At 43.0% G+C, this 25368-nt stretch overlaps 1 protein-coding gene across 4 annotated transcripts in view; it reads right to left on the minus strand.

Moving 5' to 3' along the window:
• Positions 1–25368, minus strand: part of CAPN6 (calpain 6) — a 67304-nt gene that overhangs the window by 22516 nt on the left and 19420 nt on the right. For 3 of the 4 annotated variants that reach the window (XM_083595961.1, XM_083595962.1, XM_083595960.1), the window contains exons 4-8: positions 10603–10734; positions 9033–9241; positions 7761–7953; positions 3826–4019; positions 2247–2324 (exon numbers count right to left, since the gene is read on the minus strand). In XM_083595961.1, the coding sequence (XP_083452087.1) occupies positions 2247–2324; positions 3826–4019; positions 7761–7953; positions 9033–9241; positions 10603–10734 (806 nt within the window). Of the gene's footprint in view, positions 1–2246; positions 2325–3825; positions 4020–7760; positions 7954–9032; positions 9242–10602; positions 11154–11998; positions 14409–25368 lie in introns of those variants that run through there. The other variant, XM_083595963.1, reaches the window with a different exon arrangement.

The raw sequence follows: 25368 nt of genomic DNA on the forward strand, positions 1-25368 counted from the left end.
TACTTAGCTAACTGGGAGCCACTGGCCTAGAGAGTCGCAGGATTGTAGCATAGGACATGGGCAAGGAAAGGATTTGAAATGCACAACACAGACACACACACACACACACTGTGGCGCACTTCAAATCCCTACCCTGCATCACTCCATGGCTTTCCAGAAAAAGAAAAGAAACAAGTAAGAAAAATGTGGGATGTTCAATGCTCGGGACATCTCATTTAGTCAATATATTTAAAAACAGAACAATTATTATTTAGGTAATTTAGCATTAAATTTAAATTAAATTTAGGTAATTTAATTTAGTGAAATACAACAGAAACAACCAGACCCGCAAACTCACCTACTACACAAGCATGTATCTAATTGGTAGAAACAGCACTTTCCCTTCTGCTGCTATCTCTCTGACTTAAGCCCACACTAAAAGGTGGGGCATAGCTACAGACACAGGCATGGGGAATACCGCACTAGTTTTACAGGTTCTGTCCCATTTTTCTGATGCTCCTTTCACCTGTGGTGTTATGGAACTGTGGTTTTTGGCCTGATATACCAGCATGTCATGCTAAATTTCATTCATCCCAGTGGGCGTAGTGTGGCACAACAAAGAATGACAATTGTACCTTGCTACACTCCCACCCTTTCTGCACATGCATCCTTCCGTTCCCCCATGATTCCCTCAGGATAACAGCAAGGAAAAACTGTATGCTGGTATGATGCCACTGCAAACTTTATCACTTCCCTCCTGCGATTTTGGGGGCTAAGGAGGCTGCAATTTTGCCGGAATCAAATGACACAGAAATGAGCATAAAACATGCACTATCCTTCCATTAGTTTTCTGCAAGTAGCTTTTACATTGTATAAATGTGGGAAATTAGCAGCCAGATCTAACAACACCTATTCTTGCAAGTCAGCAAGAGATGGAGTTAAGACCACAGAGCTGAACTGCTGATAGGCAGAGACTCAGACCATAGAAATGTAATTTGGTAGAGAGGGCTCTGTGTGATGTCATTTTCTCCTCTCTTGAGTGGTTACAATTGAGGAAGTATTTACTGTTCCCTCTCTTTCTCTTTGACCAGCAATGGGAGCAGACATATACAGTGGTACCTTGGGTTACATACGCTTCAGGTTACATACACTTCAGGTTATGTAATCCGCTAACTCCGCTAACCCAAAAATAGTGCTTCAGGTTAAGAACTTTGCTTCAGGATGAGAACAGAAATCGTGCTCCAGCGGCACAGCAGCAGCAGGAGGCCCCATTAGCTAAAGTGGTGCTTCAGGTTAAGAACAGTTTCAGGTTAAGTACGGACCTCTGGAACGAATTAAGTACTTAACCTGAGGTACCACTGTATCTAACTATTCCATTCTCAGGCACATGCCTGAGGCTGCTAATACTGTAAATGGAAGTATTTCATTTACTTTACTGCTGTTGAGAATGAAGACTAAGACTAAGAGCAAGTAAATCATATTTTAAACTGACTTCTCAGTCTGCTGTCTTATTTTCTGTTAAGTGGAGTAAGAAATGGGGAGCCAGCTTACTTTGCAGCTGGGCTTAATTAAAAGAAGGCACAGCCTAATCCTATATGCTCTCCATTTTTCTGCTAAGGATAGGACTTTAAACTCTGTGCAGTATATGTTCAACCCACAAATGCGGGTGTCTGGAGGGGTAAATTGCAATTAATATATCCTCTCTTACATTAAAACAAAACCCATCTAAGCTCAACCATAATGTGGAAATTCACAGGGAAGTGTTGGGGAAGTGGAATAAACCGCCAAGTAAATGCAGCCATAGAGACAGAAGTTGTTTGCTAGAGCGACTGAATGGCAGAAAGGTGCTTGGTTGGGCTAGACAGGAGAATACTGCAGGGGTGAGAGGAGAGAAAAAGAGGGATATCTTCAAGGAGTGGGTTGGATAGCAGAGATGGAGGGTAGAGAGATGGGCAGAAGTCAGGACTAGCATCAAAGTTTGGCATGGCTGAGCATACACCAAGGGCTCCCAACCATTCAGTGGACCTCCTAAAAGAGCCACCAGGACCCACTGCATTGAGTAAGTAGACTCACTGATGAGCAGTATCTTGCCAAGGCCCTCCAAAACCTGGAGCTGAGGCTGGATGAAATGGGAAAGTGGTGGTGCTGGAGGCTGGAGCAGTTCCTTCACCCTAATTTCCCTCTTCCTGCCTATGAAATGTTATGGGCCTTTCGGTTGTCTTGACATATAAATATCTTAATGCTGCCTTAATGAGACCATTGCTCACCAGAACTCTCCGTCGTTTTCAATAGTGAGTCTTAATTTCTTCCGTTCTGCTTGGCTCACCTTTTTCCACTCCTCTGATCTGAAGGGGAGGAAAAATGTTAAATCAAATAGCTCTTTCATTTGTATAAACATATATTTAAAGGGAAGAGCCATAAGCTGAGTGGTAGAGTATCTGCTTAGCATGAAGAAGGACCTAAGTTTAATCCCCAGTATCTCCAGGCAGGGCTTATCAGGTTCATTGTCTGTCAGGTTCATTGGTCTATTTTCAGGGGCTGCATGTAAAATTGTTTCTTAAAAAATGAGGTAGAATGACATAGTGGTTAAAGTGCCTGAATAGGACCTGGAATACCAAGTCCCCCCTCAGCCATAAAGCTCACTGGGTGTGAAGATAAAATAGGGAGGGGGAGAATCATGTACAGTGGTGCCCCGCAAGACGAATGCCTCGCAAGACGGAAAACCCGCTAGACGAAAGGGTTTTCTGTTTTGGAGGTGCTTCGCAAAACGAATTTCCTATGGGCTTGCTTCGCAAGACGAAAATGTCTTGCGAGTTCCTGCAGGGTTTTTTTTCCTTTCCCCCCCCTTTTCCCCAAGCCGCTAAGCCGCTTATCAGCTGATCCGCTAAGCCGCTAAACAGCTGATCCGCTAAGCCGCTTAACAGCTGATCGCTAAGCCGCTTATCAGCTGACCCGCTAAGCCACTTAACAGCTGATCCGCTAAGTCGCTTATCAGCTGATCCGCTAAACCGCTTATCAGCTGATCCGCTAAGCCCGCTAAGCAGCTAATAGCGCTAATCCGCTAAGCCGCTAATGGGCTTGCTTCGCAAGACAAAAAAAACCGCAAGACGAAGAGACTCGCGGAACGGATTCTTTTCGTCTTGCGAGGCACCACTGTACGAATGAGTGAATGAATGAATTTTGGGTTGACTTCCCTGGAAAAAACCCTCTTTACTGCTGAATCAAAGCAAACATCAATCCACAGGCAATCTGATTGATGCTTGCTCTGATTCAGCAGTAAAGAGTAGGTTTCCCAGGAGAAAAGTGGCAAGATGAGAGGAAGTGTGGAAGAGCCCACTTGTGTCTGTGTTTGCATGTGTATACATCATTTTGGGCACAAGTGGGGGATCCCATGATGGTCTTCCCTATAAAACAAGAAACCTACAAAACTAGCATATCAGGGAGAAGACTATTTTACAACCATTTTCCTGGGTGCCCTAGTTTTCTATCTCCAGGCTAATGATGATTCTGCAGAAGCAGAAGGAAATAATTTGTAAGGAACACAGACTGAAAATACATATATTTGCCCAAATTATTTCCTTCTGCTTCTGCATTAACATGAGTTAGAAAACAAGACAAAACCCACTGGTCCCACTAGCTAGGGATGATGGGAGTTGTAATCCAAAAACAGCTGGAGACCCAAGTTTGGGAATCCCCGCTCTAAATGGAGCCAGCCACCACCATGTTGCCTCTGTCTTCATGTGTCCCTTGGAAATGTTTCCACACTTGAGAGTGTTTCTTTTAGCGTCTGCACCGCTCTCAAAAAGTGACAAGCATATCCTAAATATCAAAGCATGCTTTGCTTACGAATCGCTCCATGGACCGTTCCACTCGCTCTTTCCCCAGGGGTTCCTCAACCTGATCATGAAGAGTTTCTTAGTCTTTTGCCATGGCACGCGCTTCTCTTCCAGGGGCATCTTCAGGATTTCTGTCACCGAGTAGGCATGGCCTTTGACCAAACCCATTTCAGTCTGTCCCTCAAATTCATCAGAGGACAAAGGCTGCGGCGTAAGAAAAACATGAATTAATGCAGGGATTTCAAAAGTCTTTGAGGAACACAGAATCTAGTATTTCCTTCTTCTTAAGTAATCCTCTGGGTCCCTTCATCAGTTTTGCCCCCCTGACCCCAGTATTGTTCTGACTTTAACACAAGGTCCTATGATCCTCAAAAGCAAGGTGGTGAACCTCTGACTCACGGGCCAATTTGGCTCCCAATGCCCACCTGCCCCAAATCTGACTTTATATGTGGCATCAGGGGTGGGGCAGGTAGAGACATAGCTGGCTCAGCTGCTCAACCCAGCTCCCCATAAGGAACTTTATCACACAGCCCATCGCTACAGAAAACTGGCTGGAGGTCACTGCTGATCAGCACTGACTTCAAGCCTGCTGGGCCAGCAGTGCTTCAAAGCACCGTGCAGGACTCTCACCCCTTCTCAAAACATACCTGCTATTGAAAAAAAACACACACATGCTCTGACATGTTGTGTATTGCCTCTCTAGCACAGTATAACTTTGGATAGTTTGGAACTGTTGTCTTAGCATCTCAGTTCATTGAGATTCATTGCCAGGATTTACACACCCCAGCTTTGGAGAGCATTAATTATCTACTGAATTTTCTAGTCCTTATTGACCATACACCTCTGCTTCTAGGCTTCTTTCCTCTTACTTACTTGTCCATGTTCCAGACTGTCTGTTCCTATACACACTGCTGCCACCAATAATAACGGCAACTAAAGCAAAACATTCTAAAGCTGGGGGTTGGGTGAGTGAGTGAGTGAGTGAGGGAATAATAATAAAAACACAAATCAGTGAACGGTTTTCTAAAAGTCACGATCAGTGTTAACTAATGCCAAATCCACCATGTCTGACCATAACTGCAGCTCACAGAGAATCACTTCATAAGTTATACTGAGATCCACTGGCATTTCCCATGGGCTTCTCACCAGTCCTAACAATTATTCACTTGTATTCTTCACAAACAACACAGCATGCGTTTCCATGACAGCATAAGGAGTTATAGCACTATTCCTTCTTGTTAAAGCTGCAAAGACTGAAAAAGATTTCCATTAATCTTGGTAGTGACTTTCCAACCTGAATGGTAACCCGCTTCCTTTCCAAAATTTTATTTTATTACGAAAAGCAATTCTTAGTACACCAATGCTTTCTGTATCCAAACACAGGATCTCTCGGTCACCTGATAAAACCAAAACATGTAGCATCATCTTTCTATTTTGAGTTATAAAGCTACACATTGATTAAAAACTCTCTGTGTAGAAACATGTAATAGCGTTTGCAAACACATCCACCTTTGCTAGAAGCTAAGTTGTGAGGGAAGCTCATTTAAGCTTGATGTTGAAGTGATATTGCTCTTGTCCCCATGGAGCAATTTTCAGAGGCACAACTGGTGGAATTGAAGAAAACCGTCCATCACACAACCAATCAGCTCGTTTGTATGCTTCTTGATATTCACATCGGCAATTGTCGGCAATTTTTGCTTTTTTTCCAAAACCAGAGTCAAACTTAGGAATGTTGATGGACTTTCACATGGAGAATCTTACACAGCTTTTAATTTTCCATGCCATGTGTATTTTTACCGCAGGTCAAGAGAAAACCATAGCCTTGAGTGTCTGAAACCAGTTGGCTAGATAAATGAAGAGCACCATATGCTTTTCTTAGCCACATCCGCTATTTACTTTTAATGCAAGCCAAATGGAATGTCTTCATACAAGATAAGAAGAGACAAAGAAAGACCTCGAGCTCAGTGCCTGCTCTGCACGTGGAGGGTCCTAGGTTGCATTTGTAACATCTCAATGGGGAGTGGGAGAATGTCCACTGTCCGAAACCGCAAGACAGCTGCTGCCAGTCTATGCAGAAAACACTGGGCTAGTTGGAACAATGGCCTCCTTCCTGTGTTCCAGTGAGCTGCTATGAGCAATGTATTTTGTTCAGTCTATCAAAAGACTGGGGTGCTGCTTGTTACAGAGTCCTGGGTAAGATAGCCATTCTACAAATGAACATCATGTTCACATAAGCCCCTAGGTTAAATCCATTCCAGGGCTTCTTTTAGCCCTGTATGGGTTTCCCTACTCCTCTGCATGCAGCTGCTAGTCTGTGTAGACCAAATTGAGTTTGATGGCCAATGTCTGACTGAGGCTGCATTTGCATGGCAGTTTATTTCATTGGAGCTGGAATATAGAGCGTGCTTAGTGCTTGTTTTCATATTTGCTTCCAGGGAAAAAACCTGTCTGCAAATATTAGAAAGAGTGCTAAACATGTGCTATATTCCACTATAGTTCCACGCAAGGGAGGCATGCAAGGTTGCTTCTACATCATCTTGATGCCAACAGAATGAAACCATTATTGGGTCTAATAGGTATATAGGAAGCTCCCTTCCAAGGAGTCAGACTATTGGGCCATCTAGCTTTCTGCTCTCTGCACTGACTGTCAGTGGTTCTCCAGGACTTAGGGCAGGGTTTGCTCCAATTCTACATGGGGATGCTAAGGATTGAACCTGGGACCTTCTGAATGCAAAGCATATGCTCTACCACTGAGCTATGGCCATTCCCCTTATATCATGCACTGTAAAACACATATGTGTGTATAAACATATCTCTTCACTGAATGTACACAAGTAAGTGGCCTATGAATGGTATAATAAAGGCAGTTTCGTAAAACTAAGACACCAAGAAACGCCATGTGATTCTTTGCCATTTTCCAGGGTTTTTTCTGTTGTGTAATACCATTTTATAGGTTTTTATGTTGTATTTTAAACTATTAAGCAGTTTAGAACTGCTTGTAGGTTAAGTACGCAAGCAAATAATCACCAATGAGTGGTGATTACAAATTCCAGGAGAGTAGTTCTGCTGCATTTTATTTATTTGCATGCAAGTAAGCAAGCAAGCAAATTAAAAAAAATGCAACACAACTGCTCTCCTGGAATTTGTAATCAGCACCAAATGACAATTTGTCTGCTGTAAATGAGTGTTTGGAAAATTGATTGTGACTATGAGAAATAAGCAACCAAACAAACTGGGAAGGCAGTAGAAGCTTGGACTGGAAGCTGGAAAACTCTGTTTTATTCATCTATGTCTGATCCAGGAATTATTCATCCCTCGCCTTATTCCAAAGGGGGTGGAACCTCACATTTCTGTGAAGAGTCAAGAGCATGGCAAGGGACAGATTAGATTGCAGATTTGGTTTTCACAGCTTCTATCCCCAGGGAGCTCTTTCCACACAGATTTGTCTTCCGACAATCCAGTGTGCCTTCAAGGGAACTACGGGTGAACTCTCACTCCATGCACAGCTCCAGACATCTCTTACGCTTTGTCATTCTCCCATCGAAGATGTCAGTATGGAGCGTACATGCACATATACACACACAACTCAGGCTCCTGTGACTGCACTGCAAGGAAAGTGAAAATCAGCTCTTTTTAGTTCAGTCTTCCTACTGCAGACCCCCTATCACTCTTAGATAATTTGTTAGTTAGTGGATTGGAGTGTTGTTTCATTTATTGTTTACTAATGTTGTTTCTTATTATTGTTATGGGGTGGGGACTGGTTTTTTTCTTATTTTTTGTTTCCCCTACCATGCTGTATGGAATTTTTATGCATCATTTGAATCCTCCTCCACATTTGAATGGGATATATATTTTCAGTGTAGGCCTCTAAGAGACTTTCTGGGTGACAAGCAACTATTATTATAATTTTTTTAAATGCTCCTTCTCTTAGTAATTTAAAATTACCATGATGTAACAGCTGATTAATCCTTCTCTTCTTTGCACCTTCAGCAAGTCTTCAAAGAGTTTCGCCCGCTCGATGATATCATGGCTGTAGTGGCCATCAATCATGTCAATGGATTCTGCAACTGCTCCTGTGAAGTCAACGATGGCCTCTGCGGTGTTGCCACCATCCAGGGCTTCATAAGACCCGGCCATCCTAGTGGTAACACAATGTATATTGAGGACACACCCAGATATATGAAGAAGGTTTCGCTGCTCCCAATGGGCTGCCTCCCTCCTCCTCCCCTCTAGAGGCATCGTGCTTACCTAGGTTTCATTTCCTTTGTTAGGAGATCACTAGACTCTTGCTGGTATTTTGTAATATTTGGGTTTATTTAAAAATGCACGGGTTGGGCAAAGGTGGAGCAGGCAGAGCTTAAATACTCCAACCTATGGGGAAATCCACTACCCCACATCCTATCTCCAGAGAAAGGCAGCCAGAACTCCAAAATGATGTAAGTTGGTCAAGCTAAAACTCAATTCTCTGCCTTGCCATCTCGCTAGCTAGTCTTAGCCCCCTACAAAAACTGCTGTTTCCTATCATTTGTTTACCCAGAGACCTAGATCTCACCATCCTTAGCTCAGAGTGGGAGAATGAAAGGCATACACCCTTTAGTTATGTCCTCCTATCCATTTCCTGCAACTACCCACTCTCCTGCAGATAAGCCCCATTAAATTTGAACTAGAGTAGAATTGTGCTGTCAAGGGAGAGCTATGCATTACCTACAGGTATAGACAGGGCTTCTTTTCATCCAGAACTTGCCAGAACTCAGGTCTGGCGCCTCTCAAATGGGCACTATTGTCATTATAAGAGAACAAGGGTTCACGGTGAGTTCTGGCACCTCATTTTCTAGAAAAATAGCACTGGGTATGGATACCTTGCCAACTTTATCTGGACTGTTGAGGGAGTCCATTATAGTACTTCTGTCTCCATGAAATTTCTCGTAGGAAACCCTCCCAATCTGACCATGCTACATGTGTATTCTATGCACTGCAGGGAAAGTGAAAATCAGCACTTTTTAATTTAGTCTTTCTACTGCAGACCCCCTATCACTCTTAGATAATTTGTGTATTCTATGTAAGGCATGAGGTAGGAAGGGGCCCCAAGATCATCATGGGCAATTTGTTAAAACCACTTGGTTTTGGTAAGATTGTAACATTTTGTAACAACATTACAAGGCAGTTTTCATTTTGTTGAAAGAACAGAAATTGTGCCAAGTCAAAGCAATCACGTACTTTGCGTAGGCCTTCTCCAGAAGGGCGCTCCAGAATTCATTGCGGTCGTTAGAATGGCAATAGATCAGCTCATTGTCTACAGTTGGCAAGCGGTCATCTATGACCACATCAATCCATTCTCCAAAACGCCAGAAGCAGAAGTGAAATATCCCCACATTTTGATCTGGATTATCTGAAACCCAGTCCTGTTCCTCAACATGTGGAACCACCTAAAGTGTCCAAAGAAACAGAGAATTACTCCAAGCATTGAGGCAGGAAACATTTCTCGATTAACTGATAAAATGGATCCATTAAAAAAATAATCAGACCCCAAAAAACATGGATTTGTAATTGGGGAGGGGGAGACTTCCATTACAAGGAAACAATTTAAATTCCTTCTAAGTTAAGATCATTCTTATAGCTCTAGAAGAAAGGCTACTAGCTTTTCCTTACCAATCTCCTGGAAATCACCCAGAGATTTTTCCAGCAGACCCTGATCTTCCTGCTTGTCACTCTTTCCCTAACTGTAACTAAGCCCATGTATATGAAACCTGAAATAACCACCATAGATATGCTCTCACCTCCACTCTGTGCCCCCTGCCAGATTTCTAAAACTGGAGCTCTGCACCTTCAACAGGGGCAGAATGTAGAAGAACAGACATGCCAATGGTTTGCAGCAAGTCATGCTAGTTTTCGTGGGTTAAACAAGGCAAGATGCTGGAGATCCATATATATATATATCTTGCATCTATATTTCAATTAGTTTCAAAAGAGGATACAGTGGTACCTCGAGTTACAAACGCCTCAGGTTACAAACTCTAGTAACCTGGAAGAGTTACCTTGAGTTGAGAACTTTGCCCCAGGATGAGAACAGAAATTGTGTGCCAGTGGTGCAATAGCAGTAAGAGGCCCCATTAGCAAAAGCACTGCCTCTAGTTAAGAACAGTTTCAGGTTAAAAACGGACCTCCGGAATGAATTAAGTTTGTAACTAGAGGTACCACTGTACAAGGTAGAAGGGATTGATTTGGGACTGCAGAGCTGAGAGAAGAGGTTAAGCCTTTCCTCCCACACCTTCTTCCTGATACGAATCACCTCTCTTCAGATCCTATTTGCCCTGTTAGGGAAATGGATGGTTTTACAAAATTATTCATTCAGAGTAAATTGGTCAGCCAAAGGATGAAGAACTTTTTTTCAGATCAAGGGCTGCTTTGCATTCTTGGTGACCTTCCAGGGGCCACAATCATAGTTCCATCCAATCAAAAACACTCAATCGGTGAATGAAGCCAAGTCTGTAAGGACTGTGGGCTTGGGGAGAGTTCTGAAGGGAAGAAGGCTGCATTTGACCCTGGAGGGCTGCATTTGACCCTGCCTCCCCATCCAGATGTGCTCATTAAAAAAATCACTCATGGAAAGAAACACCAGTTGTTTCTCTTCCAAGATCAAAAGGACTTGGGATCCTAAACCACATATGATTTATCGTTATTACTGTCTAAAAGCAAAAGTATTCCCAGAGTAGCTGGCTTTAGCGTCCTTGACACCCATCGCTTTAGAGCCCTGGGAATGCTCGTCTGTTGCTCAGTAGCACAGTACCTTTTGCCAGAGGTTCTGACGAAGGGCCAGGCAAGAGCAGGCTGCCACAAACCAGCAGTTTCCCAGCTTCCCTTGGTGCAAGTCGTGGGAACTGATTCCATTGACAACCAAGTGAGGATCTTCAGAGAGCTCCTTTAAAGGCAAAACACACATAAGCAAATTGGTTTCACAGTATTATAAATCAGGCAAATGGCTCCCAGGTTTCAAATGTTTGACCTGCTTGAAATTTTGCTGAAATGTTTGGGGTCATCCAAATTTCCGCTGTGTCCTGTAATTTCTGGGCATGATTCTCATAGGTTTTTCTTCTGCCCTGCCGCTTTCCCCAGGAAAACCCGCTGTTTACTGCTGAATCAAAACTAACATCAGTTGGGTTTTCTGCAGATTGACATTTGTTCCGATTCAGCAGTAGACAGCGGGTTTTCCCAGGGAAAGAGACAGGGCAAAAGAAAAAGCTCTCGAGCCTGTGCCTAGAAATCAAGGGACACGCAAAGTATGGATGAGCCTGTTGGAAGATTCTAGAAGAAACCTGGGAAATGGTCTTGAACAAGTTGCTAGTGTAAATGAGCATGTGAATGATTCAGCAGTAGGTCTCCGGCCGAATGGCTAAAAGAGAAAAATATTATCTTGTTTTATTTGTTATTGACCAGTGTAAAGTTCTGTAAATCATAAAGACTGGGAAACAGAACCAAATGGTGTCTATTCCTGTAATGGGAATTCCACGAAGAGATAGCTGGAATTCTGCTGCTGTAAAGAAAAACTTTTTTTTGTAAAAGGAACTCTGCTTCAGAAAGAAATGAAAACCCAAGAGTAGATGCTCACACACAACAGAGCCCTTAGTTAAAAAGGAAGAAAGCTCTCGTCAAAGGTGGTGCAGAACTATAGAATGAATTAAGTGGCCCATTTTTGTTTCCACCCACCAGTAGGAAACAAGAGACACCATGGACAGGGACTTCCATGGTGGCAACACCTGGAATTCAGGCAATGGGAGAAGATACAGGTTAACATGCTCATGGATCTCATGCATGGAGTGGCCTCCCCATTCACTTCAGTGGGGGAGAAAATTCCTGGTGTGCAATGCATTGAAGTGAACGTGGAAATCATTTGTGCAGGAGCAGTGTGAGCACTGGAGAATAGGGATGCACATGAAGTTTGCAAAAAACAATCTCAAAAACAATCTTTTAAAAAACATTTAGCAGCAGACTTTATGAGCACACAATTTTGTGCAAGAATTTTTGCACACTGTAGAGGAGTGGCACTGAGCAGGGGAACCCCTGTAGTGCCCCATAAATTTAGAAAGGGGGGAGGGGGTTCAAAAGCTCAGAGAAATTCAAAGTTTTAGGAGCCTGTTGCTTTATGAAACACTGGGGAACATGGGAGCGCAAAACGAGGCAACTGCCTCAACAGAATCAAAACCCAATCTTATACACGTCTACTCAGAAGTACATTTCAATGTGTTCAGTGGTGTTTTGCATCCGAAACCAAAATCCTGCTGTGAGACAAAGGCAGGGCTGTGAGGTGGCTCAAAGGGCAGGAGTCATTCCTGTATGCCCTGGGGCAAATTATTTGCATTTGCAGATTACAATTTTTCAGCGGGAATCATGAAGATTGATAGCAGAACCCTGTAGATATTCATAGCTGTGGAACATGCCATACTAGAATAACGACCTGAGTGTTGTCACAGACCAACGTGAACACAGATATTAAGGTTGTGTATACATTACCATTTAATCTGGCTCCAGTGCATTCCTACCACTGGTGTTTGAAGCTATGAACACATGATGTTGACCACAACCCACATCAATCTTGCAGTTTCTTGAGAAATGCTGCTGTTTGGTGAGCCCCCCACAAAAAAAACTACCTTCCATCAGATTTTCCCCCAAACCATCTCCCACTGCTTTGCATTTCAGCTGAGGTGTGTACCTATGAGACAGCCATTGTGCATGCACAGATGATAGCACATGTGCAGATGAGAGTGGGGAGGGGGGAGACACCAAACAGGTAATATGGATCAGGCGAAGACCCCCCCCCCCATGGTGTGAACAGCAGTTTGCAAATGTGGCTTGAAACATAATGAGTGAAATGGCCCTGCTGCGTTTTAAGTCGCTAATGTGTTCAAAGCTTTAGGAGTTTAGATACCAAAACATCAACATCCTTTTAATCACTGCGTAGGATGAAAATATCCCAACTCTACACTGGAAATAGTTCAGAATTCCGAATCTTATCTCTGGCATTGATGCTTTCCAGCTTCCTTTTATAACTTTTAATAGTGAGTGCATTTCAAGAGGAGTGTTGTTGGGTTCATCCTGCTTGTGGCCTTAGTTTTGGAATCCAAAACAATAATCATTCAAGCACACTCACATTTGACCAGCGGAAAAAGAGACTATATATCATACTTGCATCCCTTTGCCAGAATTACAATGCAAAGTCATGGTGAGAATACAGCTTGTCTGGGTTCTCTCATCGCTTTGAGCCTCTGAGTCCCAGAGGTCAACAATGCAGACAGCCTTCCATGTAGATGTGGTTAAGTCTGATTCCAAAACAAATATGAGGATGACACAGAACTTCTTTTGCTGTTTCTTTCCCCTTCCCATTACAGTTGCATAAGTTTGAATAAACTTACAAGCTAGGAGCAGCCTAAGAATGAATGTTGCTCAACGTATTTACAAGCTTAAAGTGATCTGATTCTATTACACATTCACAGAGAAGACTATAATGGGCAATGGGAGAATTCATGGGGGGGGGGTGTCTTTATTCAAGTTATTGGGAAGTCTTTGACCTAAATTTTAAGCTATTTTCTCAATGAGCTAAAATTTCAGGGTAAGGAGACAAAACTGCTTGATTTGAAAGCTTTTGTTTCCAGCTCTGTTTCTCCAGTATATTGAGCTACACCCTCCTGAGCCTCCAAGCCTAGTCAGGGTTTACCCTCTCAGTCATTGGCTCCACCTCACACATCTAAATCTCAAGATGACCTGGCAACCGTAGTTTTTATTATACAGTTTGTAACTGCAGTTCTAAGCAGGCTTACTTTAGAGTAAGCCCAAAACATGTATAGAAGTGCACTGCCTGAGTAGCAGAGGTAGAAATTAGAGAGTTCTGGAACCTCATTTATGATGAGCTGAAAAAGATCTTTAAATTAACATTCTCAAAGAATTCTGGGAAGTTGTGTCTGTTAAGCAGGCTGAAAGATGTTAGGAGAGCTCTATTCCCCACACAGAGCTTAGGAAGAAGCATTCCACTTTGGGAATTGTAGCTCTGTGAGGGGAACAGGGAGTCTCCTAACAGCCCTCAGCACCTCTTATCAAACTACAGTTCCCCAGAATTCTTGAGGAGGCATCCATGACTGTTTAAATGGATATAATGCTCATTTAAATGCGTAGTGCTGATGGGGTCGTACTGAACTGGATTATAACAAATCCTCCAATGGTCTTTCTGTGCCGTCACAACTCTCCCTGAAATCAGAACTATAATTCACTTGGCTGACGCTCATTAAAAAGAGGAAAGATGTGCGTTCTTTCAGAAACAATAAATGATGCTACTGCCTCTCCCCGCTCCCCCCCCCCACACACCGGAAGTATTTATGGACAATTCCACATAAATTTATCAGCCATAAAGGATCTCGTAAATAGCAAAGCACCCTGCATTTTCTTGATGAGAGAGAAGCCTTCCATAGAACCCTAAGGGATGCTACCACCTCCCCACTTACAAATGGGCAAATAAAAGTTAGTACCAGCTATGGAAATAAATCTGATCATTTTAGTGCATCTGGAATGAGCCTGCAGGCAGGCAGAGAGCACGCATAACTACATAATGCAGTATTTAAATAAAAGGTATCATTTTATTAGAAGCTTTAAACAAGACAACTGGATTTCCTCTGTATTATCTCTCTACTCTTAGGGCTCTGTGACAGATGTATGTGTTATTTCAACATTGAACAACCCAGCCTTGGGAGGAATATGGCTTTTGACATCCTGCTTTTTTGGACAAGGATTAACCAGTTTCTTCCTTCTAAGAAGAGGAGGTAGAGGGCAGCAGATATCAGATTAGATGGTTTCAGGCTGCATGGGGACCAAGCGTGTGGCTTCAATCACTGAACAGATGAAGACTTCCCCCATAAGCCAAACCTGTGAGGAAGAACATAGGCTCTGCCTTATACTGAGTCAGACCACTGGCTCATCTAGTCTACACTGATCGGCAGCTACACTCCAGAGCTTCAAACTCAGGTCTCTCCCAGTCCTACATGGAGATCCTGGGGTTTGAAACTGGGGTATTCTGCATGGAAAATGGATACTCTACCCCTGAACTATGGCCCTTCCTAAAATATTTTAGAATCTTTTCTTTGAGGGCCAACACCACTGAATATATGGTGGCTAGCAACTAAAAAAGGACCTTGGTGGCAATACCCTGGCTGTAGAATGCTCTGACCAGTAACGCCTGTTTTGATATAATTTTGGCACCAAGCAAAAGCTTTCGTTTGCTCGTTAATCTACCTTATTTTATGGCTGCCAATTCCTTTTACACTGCTTTGTATTTATCGTATTTTCCGCTCTATAAGACACACTTTTTCCCCTCCAAAAATTAAGGGGAAATGTGTGTGCGTCTTATGGAGCGAATGCAGGCTCTTTGGCTTCAGCGATAGCAACGTGAAGCCTCCGAAGCGCAGAGGGAGCGCTCCCTCCATGCTCTGGAGGCTTCGTGTTGCTTTCGCTGAAGCCAGGAGAGCGAGAGGGATTGGTGCGCACTGATCCCTCTCGCTCTCCTGGCTTCGCTTTGCTGGAGAGGCGCTGCACAGCTTTCCCTCTCTGTGCAGCACCCCTTCAGTGAAGCGGGAGGAGAAATGGAAGGGGCTCCACTTCTCCTGCCACTTCTCTGAAGGAGCTGTGTGGAGAGGGGGAGATTTTTTCTCTCTTGTTCTCCCCCTCTAAAACAAGGTGCGTCCTATGGTCGGGTGCGTCCTATAGAGCAAAAAATGTGATATTTTATTTCTGCTCACTGCTTTTAAAAAAACTATCAGCAGAGGTAGATGTGTCAGTTTCTTGCAGCACAAACAACCCAGGAGGGTCTTGTGTCTAGCTAGACATGCAAAGAGCCTGGCCTGGCATGAGGCAGCTTTGTGAGTCTACAAAATGTGGTAAGAATTTATCCACACTTACCTGTTGCTCCGCTCTTTTCAGACACAGGTCTGTGCTTAAATGCTCAAACCTCGAAGCAGAGGTTTTTTGGTTTTTTGCCCCAGAGCTTTCCCCATGAAAACCTGTTTTTAAGCACTCAATTGGAGCAAATGTTAATTGAGGCTTTCCTCAGATTGCTGTTTGCTCTTATTGAGCATTGAATAGTGGGTTTTTGCTGTGAAATTTCCACTTCTCTGAATTTTGCAATGCACTTCCCCATCCAAGTACAGTGGTACCTCGGGTTACATACGCTTCAGGTTACATACACTTCAGGTTACACACTCCGCTAACCCAGAAATAGTGCTTCAGGTTAAGAACTTTGCTTCAGGATGAGAACAGAAATCGTGCTCCGGCGGCGCGGCAGCAGCAGGAGGCCCCATCAGCTAAAGTGGTGCTTCAGGTTAAGAACAGTTTCAGGTTAAGTACGGACCTCCGGAACGAATTAAGTACTTAACCCAAGGTATCACTGTAATGTGTACAAAGGTATATGCATGGAGTGAAAAAACATGTACAGTGGTACCTCAGGATGCGAATGGGATCCGTTCCGGAGCCCCATTCGCATCCCGAACGGAACGCAGGATGCGACGTGTCAGCGTGTGCCGCATTTTGCCGCTACCGTGTATGCGCGTGACGTCATTCTGAGCATCTGCGCATGTGTGAGCAGCGAAACCCGGAAGTAATGCGCTCCGTTACTTCCGGGTTGCCGCGGAGCACAACTCGAACACGCTCAACCTGAAGCGCATTCAACTTGAGGTATGACTGTATTAGTGAAATTTAACATACAACAACATTAAGAAATATTAAGAAAACTGCTTTGTAAAAATATGTAAATTGGGCAAAATTGCATAAAACTTGTTGGTACCATCTGCCTCAAGAGACAATGGAGTGCACCTTGGTGGGGTGAAGTCAAACCACTGCATTAGCAGTACCAAAGTGACTTCTCCTGGGTGCAAGCCTGAGTAGTGTGTATGGAGGTCCGGGGCTGTCCAGACAACAAGACCCCACTCTCAGCCTTACTGGCACCAGCTTGGCTGCAGGAGTTGCTGAAAGGAGGCATACAAGGTGCCATCTAAGCATCTTAGGAACTCCACTCCGGAATTGTGTAGGGTTTACTCCTTGGCCTTTTCTTCTCTGAAAGATAGCATGCAAGGCAGAAGAGGTTTAGGATCAGTTTTCCTTCTCCTAGATGGGCTACCTTCCCAGGTTGATGAGCCCCATCTGCCCCTCCCTTCCCTCTACAGCATATGCAGAATGAATGAATCTTTATTTGCATCAGCCATTGGCCATAGTAACATAACAACAATATGATAAACAAATAAAAAAATAGTAAGTCAATTACATAATTATATAAAGTGGTACCTTGGGTTACAGACGCTTCAGGTTACAGACGCTTCAGGTTACAGACTCTGCTAACCCAGAAATAGTACCTCGGGTTAAGAACTTTGCTTCAGGATGAGAACAGACATTGTGCTCCGGTGGCGCGGCAGCAGCAGGAGGCCCCATTAGCTAAAGTGGTGGCTCAGGTTAAGAACAGTTTCAGGTTAAGAACGGACCTCCAAAATGAATTAAGTACATAACCAGAGGTACCACTGTATAAATAAATCTATGCACATAGAAAACTAGCTAGGGCAGAACGCTTTGCCTGACACCCAGCTTTCAGTATGGAGGGATTTTTAAAAATATATTTATTTTTTGGTACAGTCGTACCCTGGTTGTTGAACACCCTGGAACTCAGACTGCCTTCTTGACCATTTGACCCACTATTGGCCTCATCCGCTCAATCCGCCAGACCCTGTCTTTGTATGCAGGGCTAGTCACTGAGGGTTTGAGACCCATCAGCTACCAGCCAGTCAAAGCCAGTTTCCCGGGGTGTGGCTGCTGTCACATACTGGCAGCTTCTTGGAGCCACAGGTGAGAGCTGAATGCAGGGTGGGGGCCAAAGGTGTACAAACTACCCCAGAAGGAGCAATATGTGTCCCCCACCAGAGGTGCTACCTCTCCCCCAACACCCTATACACCTCTAATTGTATAAAGAAATGTGTAAAGTTCAAACTAAAGAAATGTGGAAAGTTGAACTTGAGATTGGGGGGGGGGGGATGAGAAACTGTGAGAAACTGCAATGGATTATTTGCCCTGAGCTACAATCCTTTTCTAAATTCAGAGAAGTCTGCTCTTAAACTCTCTCACGGAGCATTTAAAGTTTAGGCGGGCAAAGATGCAAGGGGTTGCTAGCCAACCGCAGCACACGAGAGCAGACAGCAATATCAAAAGCTATAACTGGTGTGTATTTTGCAAGCTTCACAACTGATGAGAACAAATTTAAGAGATCCCAGAGCTCACCGTGAGGCTTGCTACAGTCATAAAAATGTAGTACATTTTGTCATAAACCACACATTGTTTAATTTATGGTATTCGAAGCAACATTTTACTTTATAATGCCTTAGATCCAAGAACATTTGGGAAACTTTTGCTCGTTCCTGAGGACCTTCCTATGGCTGTCCCATACCTAATCTTTTTCAGAGGCTCATAGCAGAGCGGTTTGAAGTATTTCATTGCCTCGTGGTGGCAGTCTATGCCCAGGGATCTCACGCACGCAACCACAATCAAATTATCAGCACATCGGAAGAGTTTGCTTAGCCCCGAGACATGAAGCTAGTTGTGAATGGAACAGCTGGAGAATCTTGGAACTTGTAACCCAGAATGAATTGCAACAGTCAAAACCATCAGAGATCAGAAAAGAGGGAGTTCCACAACTTTTGGGCTTATTCTTATTGCGAATGGAAAATCACTCCAATATTTAGTGATGATATAATTTATCTGCTGGGATAAAACACAGGTGGTTTTGCTTACAAATGATCTAACTAACGGTAGCTCAGCTATTTCTTCTATGTAAATATGTAAAAATGAAAGAGCTGTGTGCTGCCAGAAAACCCTATTAATTCTGGCCTATGTTTAACGGGTAATAAATAAGGTGCAGACTCATAACATCGCTTTGTTATATTGTCATCTGGTTTGAAGTTCAGTCAGTTTATTCTGTATTGCCAAACAGAGAGATGTCTGGAAGAATTGTCTTCAGTAGGCTGAAGCCGCAAAAATAAGCTTTCTGAAATGATGATTAATGGGATGCTGCACAAGCGGTTCAGCCTCATATCTCCCTGCCTCCCCCCACCCTGGCCTTTTCCTGGGCGATGCTATTATGATCTTTGAGTTGCTTATTTCTTTATAGTGAAACGCAAACCCTAATGAAGCCAGAACCGCCTTTGGCTTTAATGGGGTCAAGATGTCATTCTCTATCGATTCCATAGCATCAGCAAGTCAGATATTGCAGTATTACATGTGAGGACAATAATTTGTGGTAGAGGGTGGACTGGAGCAAAGGTGGGAGACTTGTCAATATATTCAGTTGCCTGTGCCCCTTCAGGGCTTACCTCCATTGAGTCACAGACAGAGAGGACAATCACTGCTTTTACACCCACAAACTTTGAAACGCACACATAGAGATCAACACATGCATTGTGGTGCAGTAACTAGAGTGCTGGGCTAGGAGACCAGGATTCAAATCCCCACTAAGCCATAAAACTCACAGGGTAACCTTGGGCCCATCACTGTCTCTTAGTCCGCTCTACCTTCCGGGAATGTTGTGAAGATAGAATGGAGAGTAGGAGTACCATGTACACCACCTTGACTCCTTGGATGAAAGGTGTGATTATAGAAAGAAGAAGAAGGAAGAGAAGGAAGAGGAGGAGGAGGAGGCAAACACATATATGCAAGCATGTGTACTTATGAAAGCTCATCCATTTCTGAGTCACACCCACAAAAGTATTTGCTGTACGAACTGCCGTACTGTGAAACCGAGTGTCCCTGTGCCTGTTCAGACACACCCTTGGGTATGCTCTCATGTTAATAACTACATGCATACATACATATACATTCACACAAAACACAAGTAATTTACCTTCTTGGTTGTGGTGCTGAAAGTGACAACGATATATGCGACAGTCAGCTGCATGATGAGGATTAGAGGTCGTCGTAAGCATGCCGATTTCATTAACCGTCCCATGGCAAAAGAGTTTAGGCACGGGAACGAATTGTGTGTCTGTGCTCTTGGCTGGATCTGACTCTCACTCTTCTCTTCTCTTCACTAGGTAAGCTATCAGAGAAGGCTTTAAGAGGGACCCTGCAACTGCAAACTCCTCCCATAGTCAAGGACTTCCAACGCCAGCGAGTCTGGCACCTGCAGACTGGGGCCAATCACAGAATTCGCTAGCGAGATAAAATCTCTTCCTTGCTTAGAAAATGACACACATTGCATCCTTGGCATTTCCAGGAGGGCTTAAATGTTCCTGTGCTTGAAAGCCTTGGCAGCTATTTCCAAGCAATGCTAAGAACACTGACCCTGAAAGTGACATGACCCAACATAATAGTTTCATATTCACTTTTACCCATCATGCTACTCTCCAGTTTCTAACTCCTGCCAATCTATGCATCCCCATCATGTCTGATTTCTTTTCTACGACAGAATCCTGCAGCACTCTATTTGTCACTTTTTCCCAGAATGATAAGGAACCATTTGTGAACGCTCTTTGAATTTGGTCAGTCAACTAGCTACAAATCCAATTAACAGTTACCTTGTCCAGCCCACGTTTTACCAGGTTCACAAGAATATCACTGGCGGGTTGTCAAAAACCTTACTGAAATCAAGATGTCCACAGAATTTCCCTGATCCTCCAAGCTTGTAACTTCATCAAAAAGACATGTGGTTTGTCTGGCATGACTTGTTTTTGAGAAACACATACTGGGTCTTAGTAATCACAGGATACTTTTCTAATTGCTCACAGAGCAACTGTTTCATTATCTGTTCTAGGGCCTTCCCTGGTATCAACATCAAGCTCACTGGTTGGTAGTTTCCTGGGTCTTCTTTCCCCACTTTTTTTTTTTAAAGATCGGGACAACATTTGCCTGCTTCCGGTCTGCAGGAACCTCACCTGTTCTCCAGTGACAAGTGTCATCTCACACTTTCTGCTGCATCTACCCATCACTTTCTTTCACAAAAGTCCTATCTTTTGGGGAAATATTTTTTGTGCAAAAGCTCAAAATTCACAAGTATGTGACTGAAGCCTACTCAAAAAGCAACCTTCTGGAGACGCACTAAGTTTCTAAATAGGGAAAAATTGAAATAGTTGATCCTTAAAACAACATTCCTTCAGTTTCACTTGCCAGAGGGCATCTCTGAAAATATTGACAGGAAAAGAGTTGTTTCCCCCCTCTTAATTAGCATTTTCAGCATAGCCAGTAGAGTCACAGCTCATTAGGCAGAACTCTGCATAAGCGTTAATATCACTACGCAAATTTACTCTATATAGCAGCACAAGTCTGCAGGGGTAGCCTGCTGATGAATATGAACTCTTCTGCATTTTTGCAAACACTTGCAAATGTCAATGTTTTTAATGTGGGGTGGAGAATGGATGAACAAATTTAATGGTCAGAAACAAGCTGAAATATATTTGACTGGAAGGTTGATAGCATGGTGAAGCTTCATGTTTTCAAGGCCTGAGCTACAACAGGAAGAACGATATGCTAGCAGTCTCTTGCTGCTTTCTACCAAGACAGCCAGTCTCTAAGCAAAATAATGAACGAATACAAATCTAATGTAAGAAATGGCAATAATAAGAAGCCAGTGAGAATATCTCAATCTCTCAGGACATTTTACTACTGACCCGAATGTTCTACATGAACAATCTATGGAACCCAACCTTCCGCTGAATGCCACTCTACAGTAAATACATTCCAGAGGGTGAAAGCAATGTGAAACTGCAGCATTAAAATTTATTTATTTTTAATTTAAATTTTTATTAACATAACATAAAAAATGCCAAAGAAAACCCCCATGATTATCAAAATTGCAGAACTGTAGTACAGAGGTTATATTTTTCAAATAAATAGAAAGAAGATGATACAGAAAAATAAAAGCATCATGAAAGCCAAATTTTGCAGTTTGGTTGCGGGAAGACAGTTTTGTATATCTAAAATTGACACGTAAGAAATGAAATCCCACCAAACGGTGCAGAAATGGTTCCAAGTCTTCCTCAGCTATGTAATTGTGAGCTATTTTCAATGCAATAGGCAGATAATCTTCCTAAATTAGAATTTATCACAACGTTTTATTTCATTGCAGTTTTGAACTGATAGCTATTACCAGCCATGATGTCTTTTAGAGGAAAGATAGGATAAAAAACTAAATGGATAAACAAACAAACAGAATGAATCTAGGGTTGGTGTGTTATCATGAAAAGATGATTTGAGCATATTACATCGATCCTGACCTGACTGCACTGCCTACCAATTAGTTTCCGGGCCCAATTCAAAGTGCTGGTTTTGACCTATAAAGCCTTAAATGGCTCAGGACCCAATACCTCAAGGACCGCTTCTACCTATTTGAACCAACCTAGACCCGGCAAGGATAAGATGAAGCTCTTCTTTGTGTGCCCCCTTCACGAGAGATTCAGAAGGTTGCAACATGAGACTGGGCCTTTTCTGTGGTAGCTCCCTGCTTGGAGGATGCCCTCCCCAGGGAGGCTCACCTGGTGCCTTCATTATACATCTTTAGGTGCCAGGCAAAAACATTCCTCTTCCCCCAGGCATTTGTCTAATTAAACAATACATGGCCTTCTAAATTGTGTATGCGTCTACGGAGTGGGTGATACTGTTTTTGTTTGTTAGTGTTATGATTTTTTTGTGTTTTTATATTGTAAACTGCCCTGTAATCTTCGGATGAAGGGCAGTATAGAAACTTAACACAGTGGTACCTCGGGTTACGTACACTTCAGGTTACATGCGCTTCAGGTTACAGACCCTGCTAACCCAGAAATAGTGCTTGAGGTTAAGAACTTTGCTTCAGGATGAGAACAGAAATTGTGCTCTGGTGGCGCGGCAGCAGCAGGAGGTCTCATTAGCTAAAGTGGTGTCTCAGGTTAAGAACAGTTTCAGGTTAAGAACAGACCTCCAAAATGAATTAAGTATGTACCCAGAGGTACCACTGTATGCAGAAACTGCCTTCTTGACCATTTGACCCAATATTGGCCTCGTCCGCTCAATCCGCCAGACCCTGTCTTTGTATGCAGGGGCTAGTCCTTAACTCAGTGAACCACTTGCATGATACCCATGGAGGCCCCTCACATGGTCGACAGCTGCCTGAGGGAAGAACAGCGTAGCAGACAGGAGGGGCTCTCCATTTGTGGAATGCTCTTTCCAGGAAGGCTCAGGTGGCACCTTCATTATGCACCTTTACACGCCAGGCAAAAACATTTCTCTTCAACCAGGCCTTTGGCTAATTGGCACTTGATGCCCTTTTAAATGTATTGTGGAAGGGGGGATTATTGGGTTGTCTTGTTTTTATCATGTATTTTAGGTTTTTTATACTGTAATCTTTAGTTGTGAACAGCCCTGAGATCTACGGGTATAGGCAGTCCTGTTTTCCTAGAAAAAGAGGTGCTGGAACATACCATAATTGCCTCCCTTGTTCTCTAAGAATGGCAATTGTTATTATTCACAAAATAAAATACAATGATAAATAAATAACAAAATAATAATACAGTGGTACCTCAGGTTACATACGCTTCAGGTTACATACGCTTCAGGTTACATACGCCTCAGGACATTTTACTACTGACCCGAATGTTCTACATGAACAATCTATGGAACCCAACCTTCCGCTGAATGCCACTCTACAGTAAATACATTCCAGAGGGTGAAAGCAATGTGAAACTGCAGCATTAAAATTTATTTATTTTTAATTTAAATTTTTATTAACATAACATAAAAAATGCCAAAGAAAACCCCCATGATTATCAAAATTGCAGAACTGTAGTACAGAGGTTATATTTTTCAAATAAATAGAAAGAAGATGATACAGAAAAATAAAAGCATCATGAAAGCCAAATTTTGCAGTTTGGTTGCGGGAAGACAGTTTTGTATATCTAAAATTGACACGTAAGAAATGAAATCCCACCAAACGGTGCAGAAATGGTTCCAAGTCTTCCTCAGCTATGTAATTGTGAGCTATTTTCAATGCAATAGGCAGATAATCTTCCTAAATTAGAATTTATCACAACGTTTTATTTCATTGCAGTTTTGAACTGATAGCTATTACCAGCCATGATGTCTTTTAGAGGAAAGATAGGATAAAAAACTAAATGGATAAACAAACAAACAGAATGAATCTAGGGTTGGTGTGTTATCATGAAAAGATGATATGAGCATATTACATCGATCCTGACCTGACTGCACTGGCTACCAATTAGTTTCCGGGCCCAATTCAAAGTGCTGGTTTTGACCTATAAAGCCTTAAATGGCTCAGGCCACAATACCTCAAGGACTGCTTCTACCTATTTGAACCAACCTAGACCCGGCAAGGATAAGATGAAGCTCTTCTTTGTGTGCCCCCTTCACGAGAGATTCAGAAGGTTGCAACATGAGAATGGGGCTTTTCTGTGGTAGCTCCCTGCTTGGAGGATGCCCTCCCCAGGGAGGCTCACCTGGTGCCTTCATTATACATCTTTAGGTGCCAGGCAAAAACATTCCTCTTCCCCCAGGCATTTGTCTAATTAAACAATACATGGCCTTCTAAATTGTGTATGCGTCTACGGAGTGGGTGATACTGTTTTTGTTTGTTAGTGTTATGATTTTTTGTGTTCTTATATTGTAAACTGCCCTGTAATCTTCGGATGAAGGGCAGTATAGAAACTTAACACAGTGGTACCTCGGGTTACATACACTTCAGGTTACATACGCTTCAGGTTACAGACCCTGCTAACCCAGAAATAGTGCTTGAGGTTAAGAACTTTGCTTCAGGATGAGAACAGAAATTGTGCTCTGGCGGCGCGGCAGCAGCAGGAGGTCTCATTAGCTAAAGTGGTGTCTCAGGTTAAGAACAGTTTCAGGTTAAGAACGGACCTCCAAAATGAATTAAGTATGTACCCAGAGGTACCACTGTATGCAGAAACTGCCTTCTTGACCATTTGACCCACTATTGGCCTCGTCCGCTCAATCCGCCAGACCCTGTCTTTGTATGCAGGGGCTAGTCCTTAACTCAGTGAACCCCTTGCATGATACCCATGGAGGCCCCTCACATGGTCGACAGCTGCCTGAGGGAAGAACAGCGTAGCAGACAGGAGGGGCTCTCCATTTGTGGAATGCTCTTTCCAGGAAGGTTCAGGTGGCACCTTCATTATGCACCTTTACACGCCAGGCAAAAACATTTCTCTTCAACCAGGCCTTTGGCTAATTGGCACTTGATGCCCTTTTAAATGTATTGTGGAAGGGGGGATTATTGGGTTGTCTTGTTTTTATCATGTATTTTAGGTTTTTTATACTGTAATTTTTAGTTGTGAACAGCCCTGAGATCTACGGGTATAGGCAGTCCTGTTTTCCTAGAAAAAGAGGTGCTGGAACTTACCATAATTGCCTCCCTTGTTCTCTTAGAATGGCAATTGTTATTATTCACAAAATAAAATACAATGATAAATAAATAACAAAATAATAATACAGTGGTACCTCAGGTTACATACGCTTCAGGTTACATACGCTTCAGGTTACATAC

Source organism: Podarcis filfolensis (genome assembly GCF_964270895.1).
Source record: "Podarcis filfolensis genome assembly, chromosome: Z".
In the NCBI taxonomy this organism is placed as follows: domain Eukaryota; kingdom Metazoa; phylum Chordata; class Lepidosauria; order Squamata; family Lacertidae; genus Podarcis; species Podarcis filfolensis.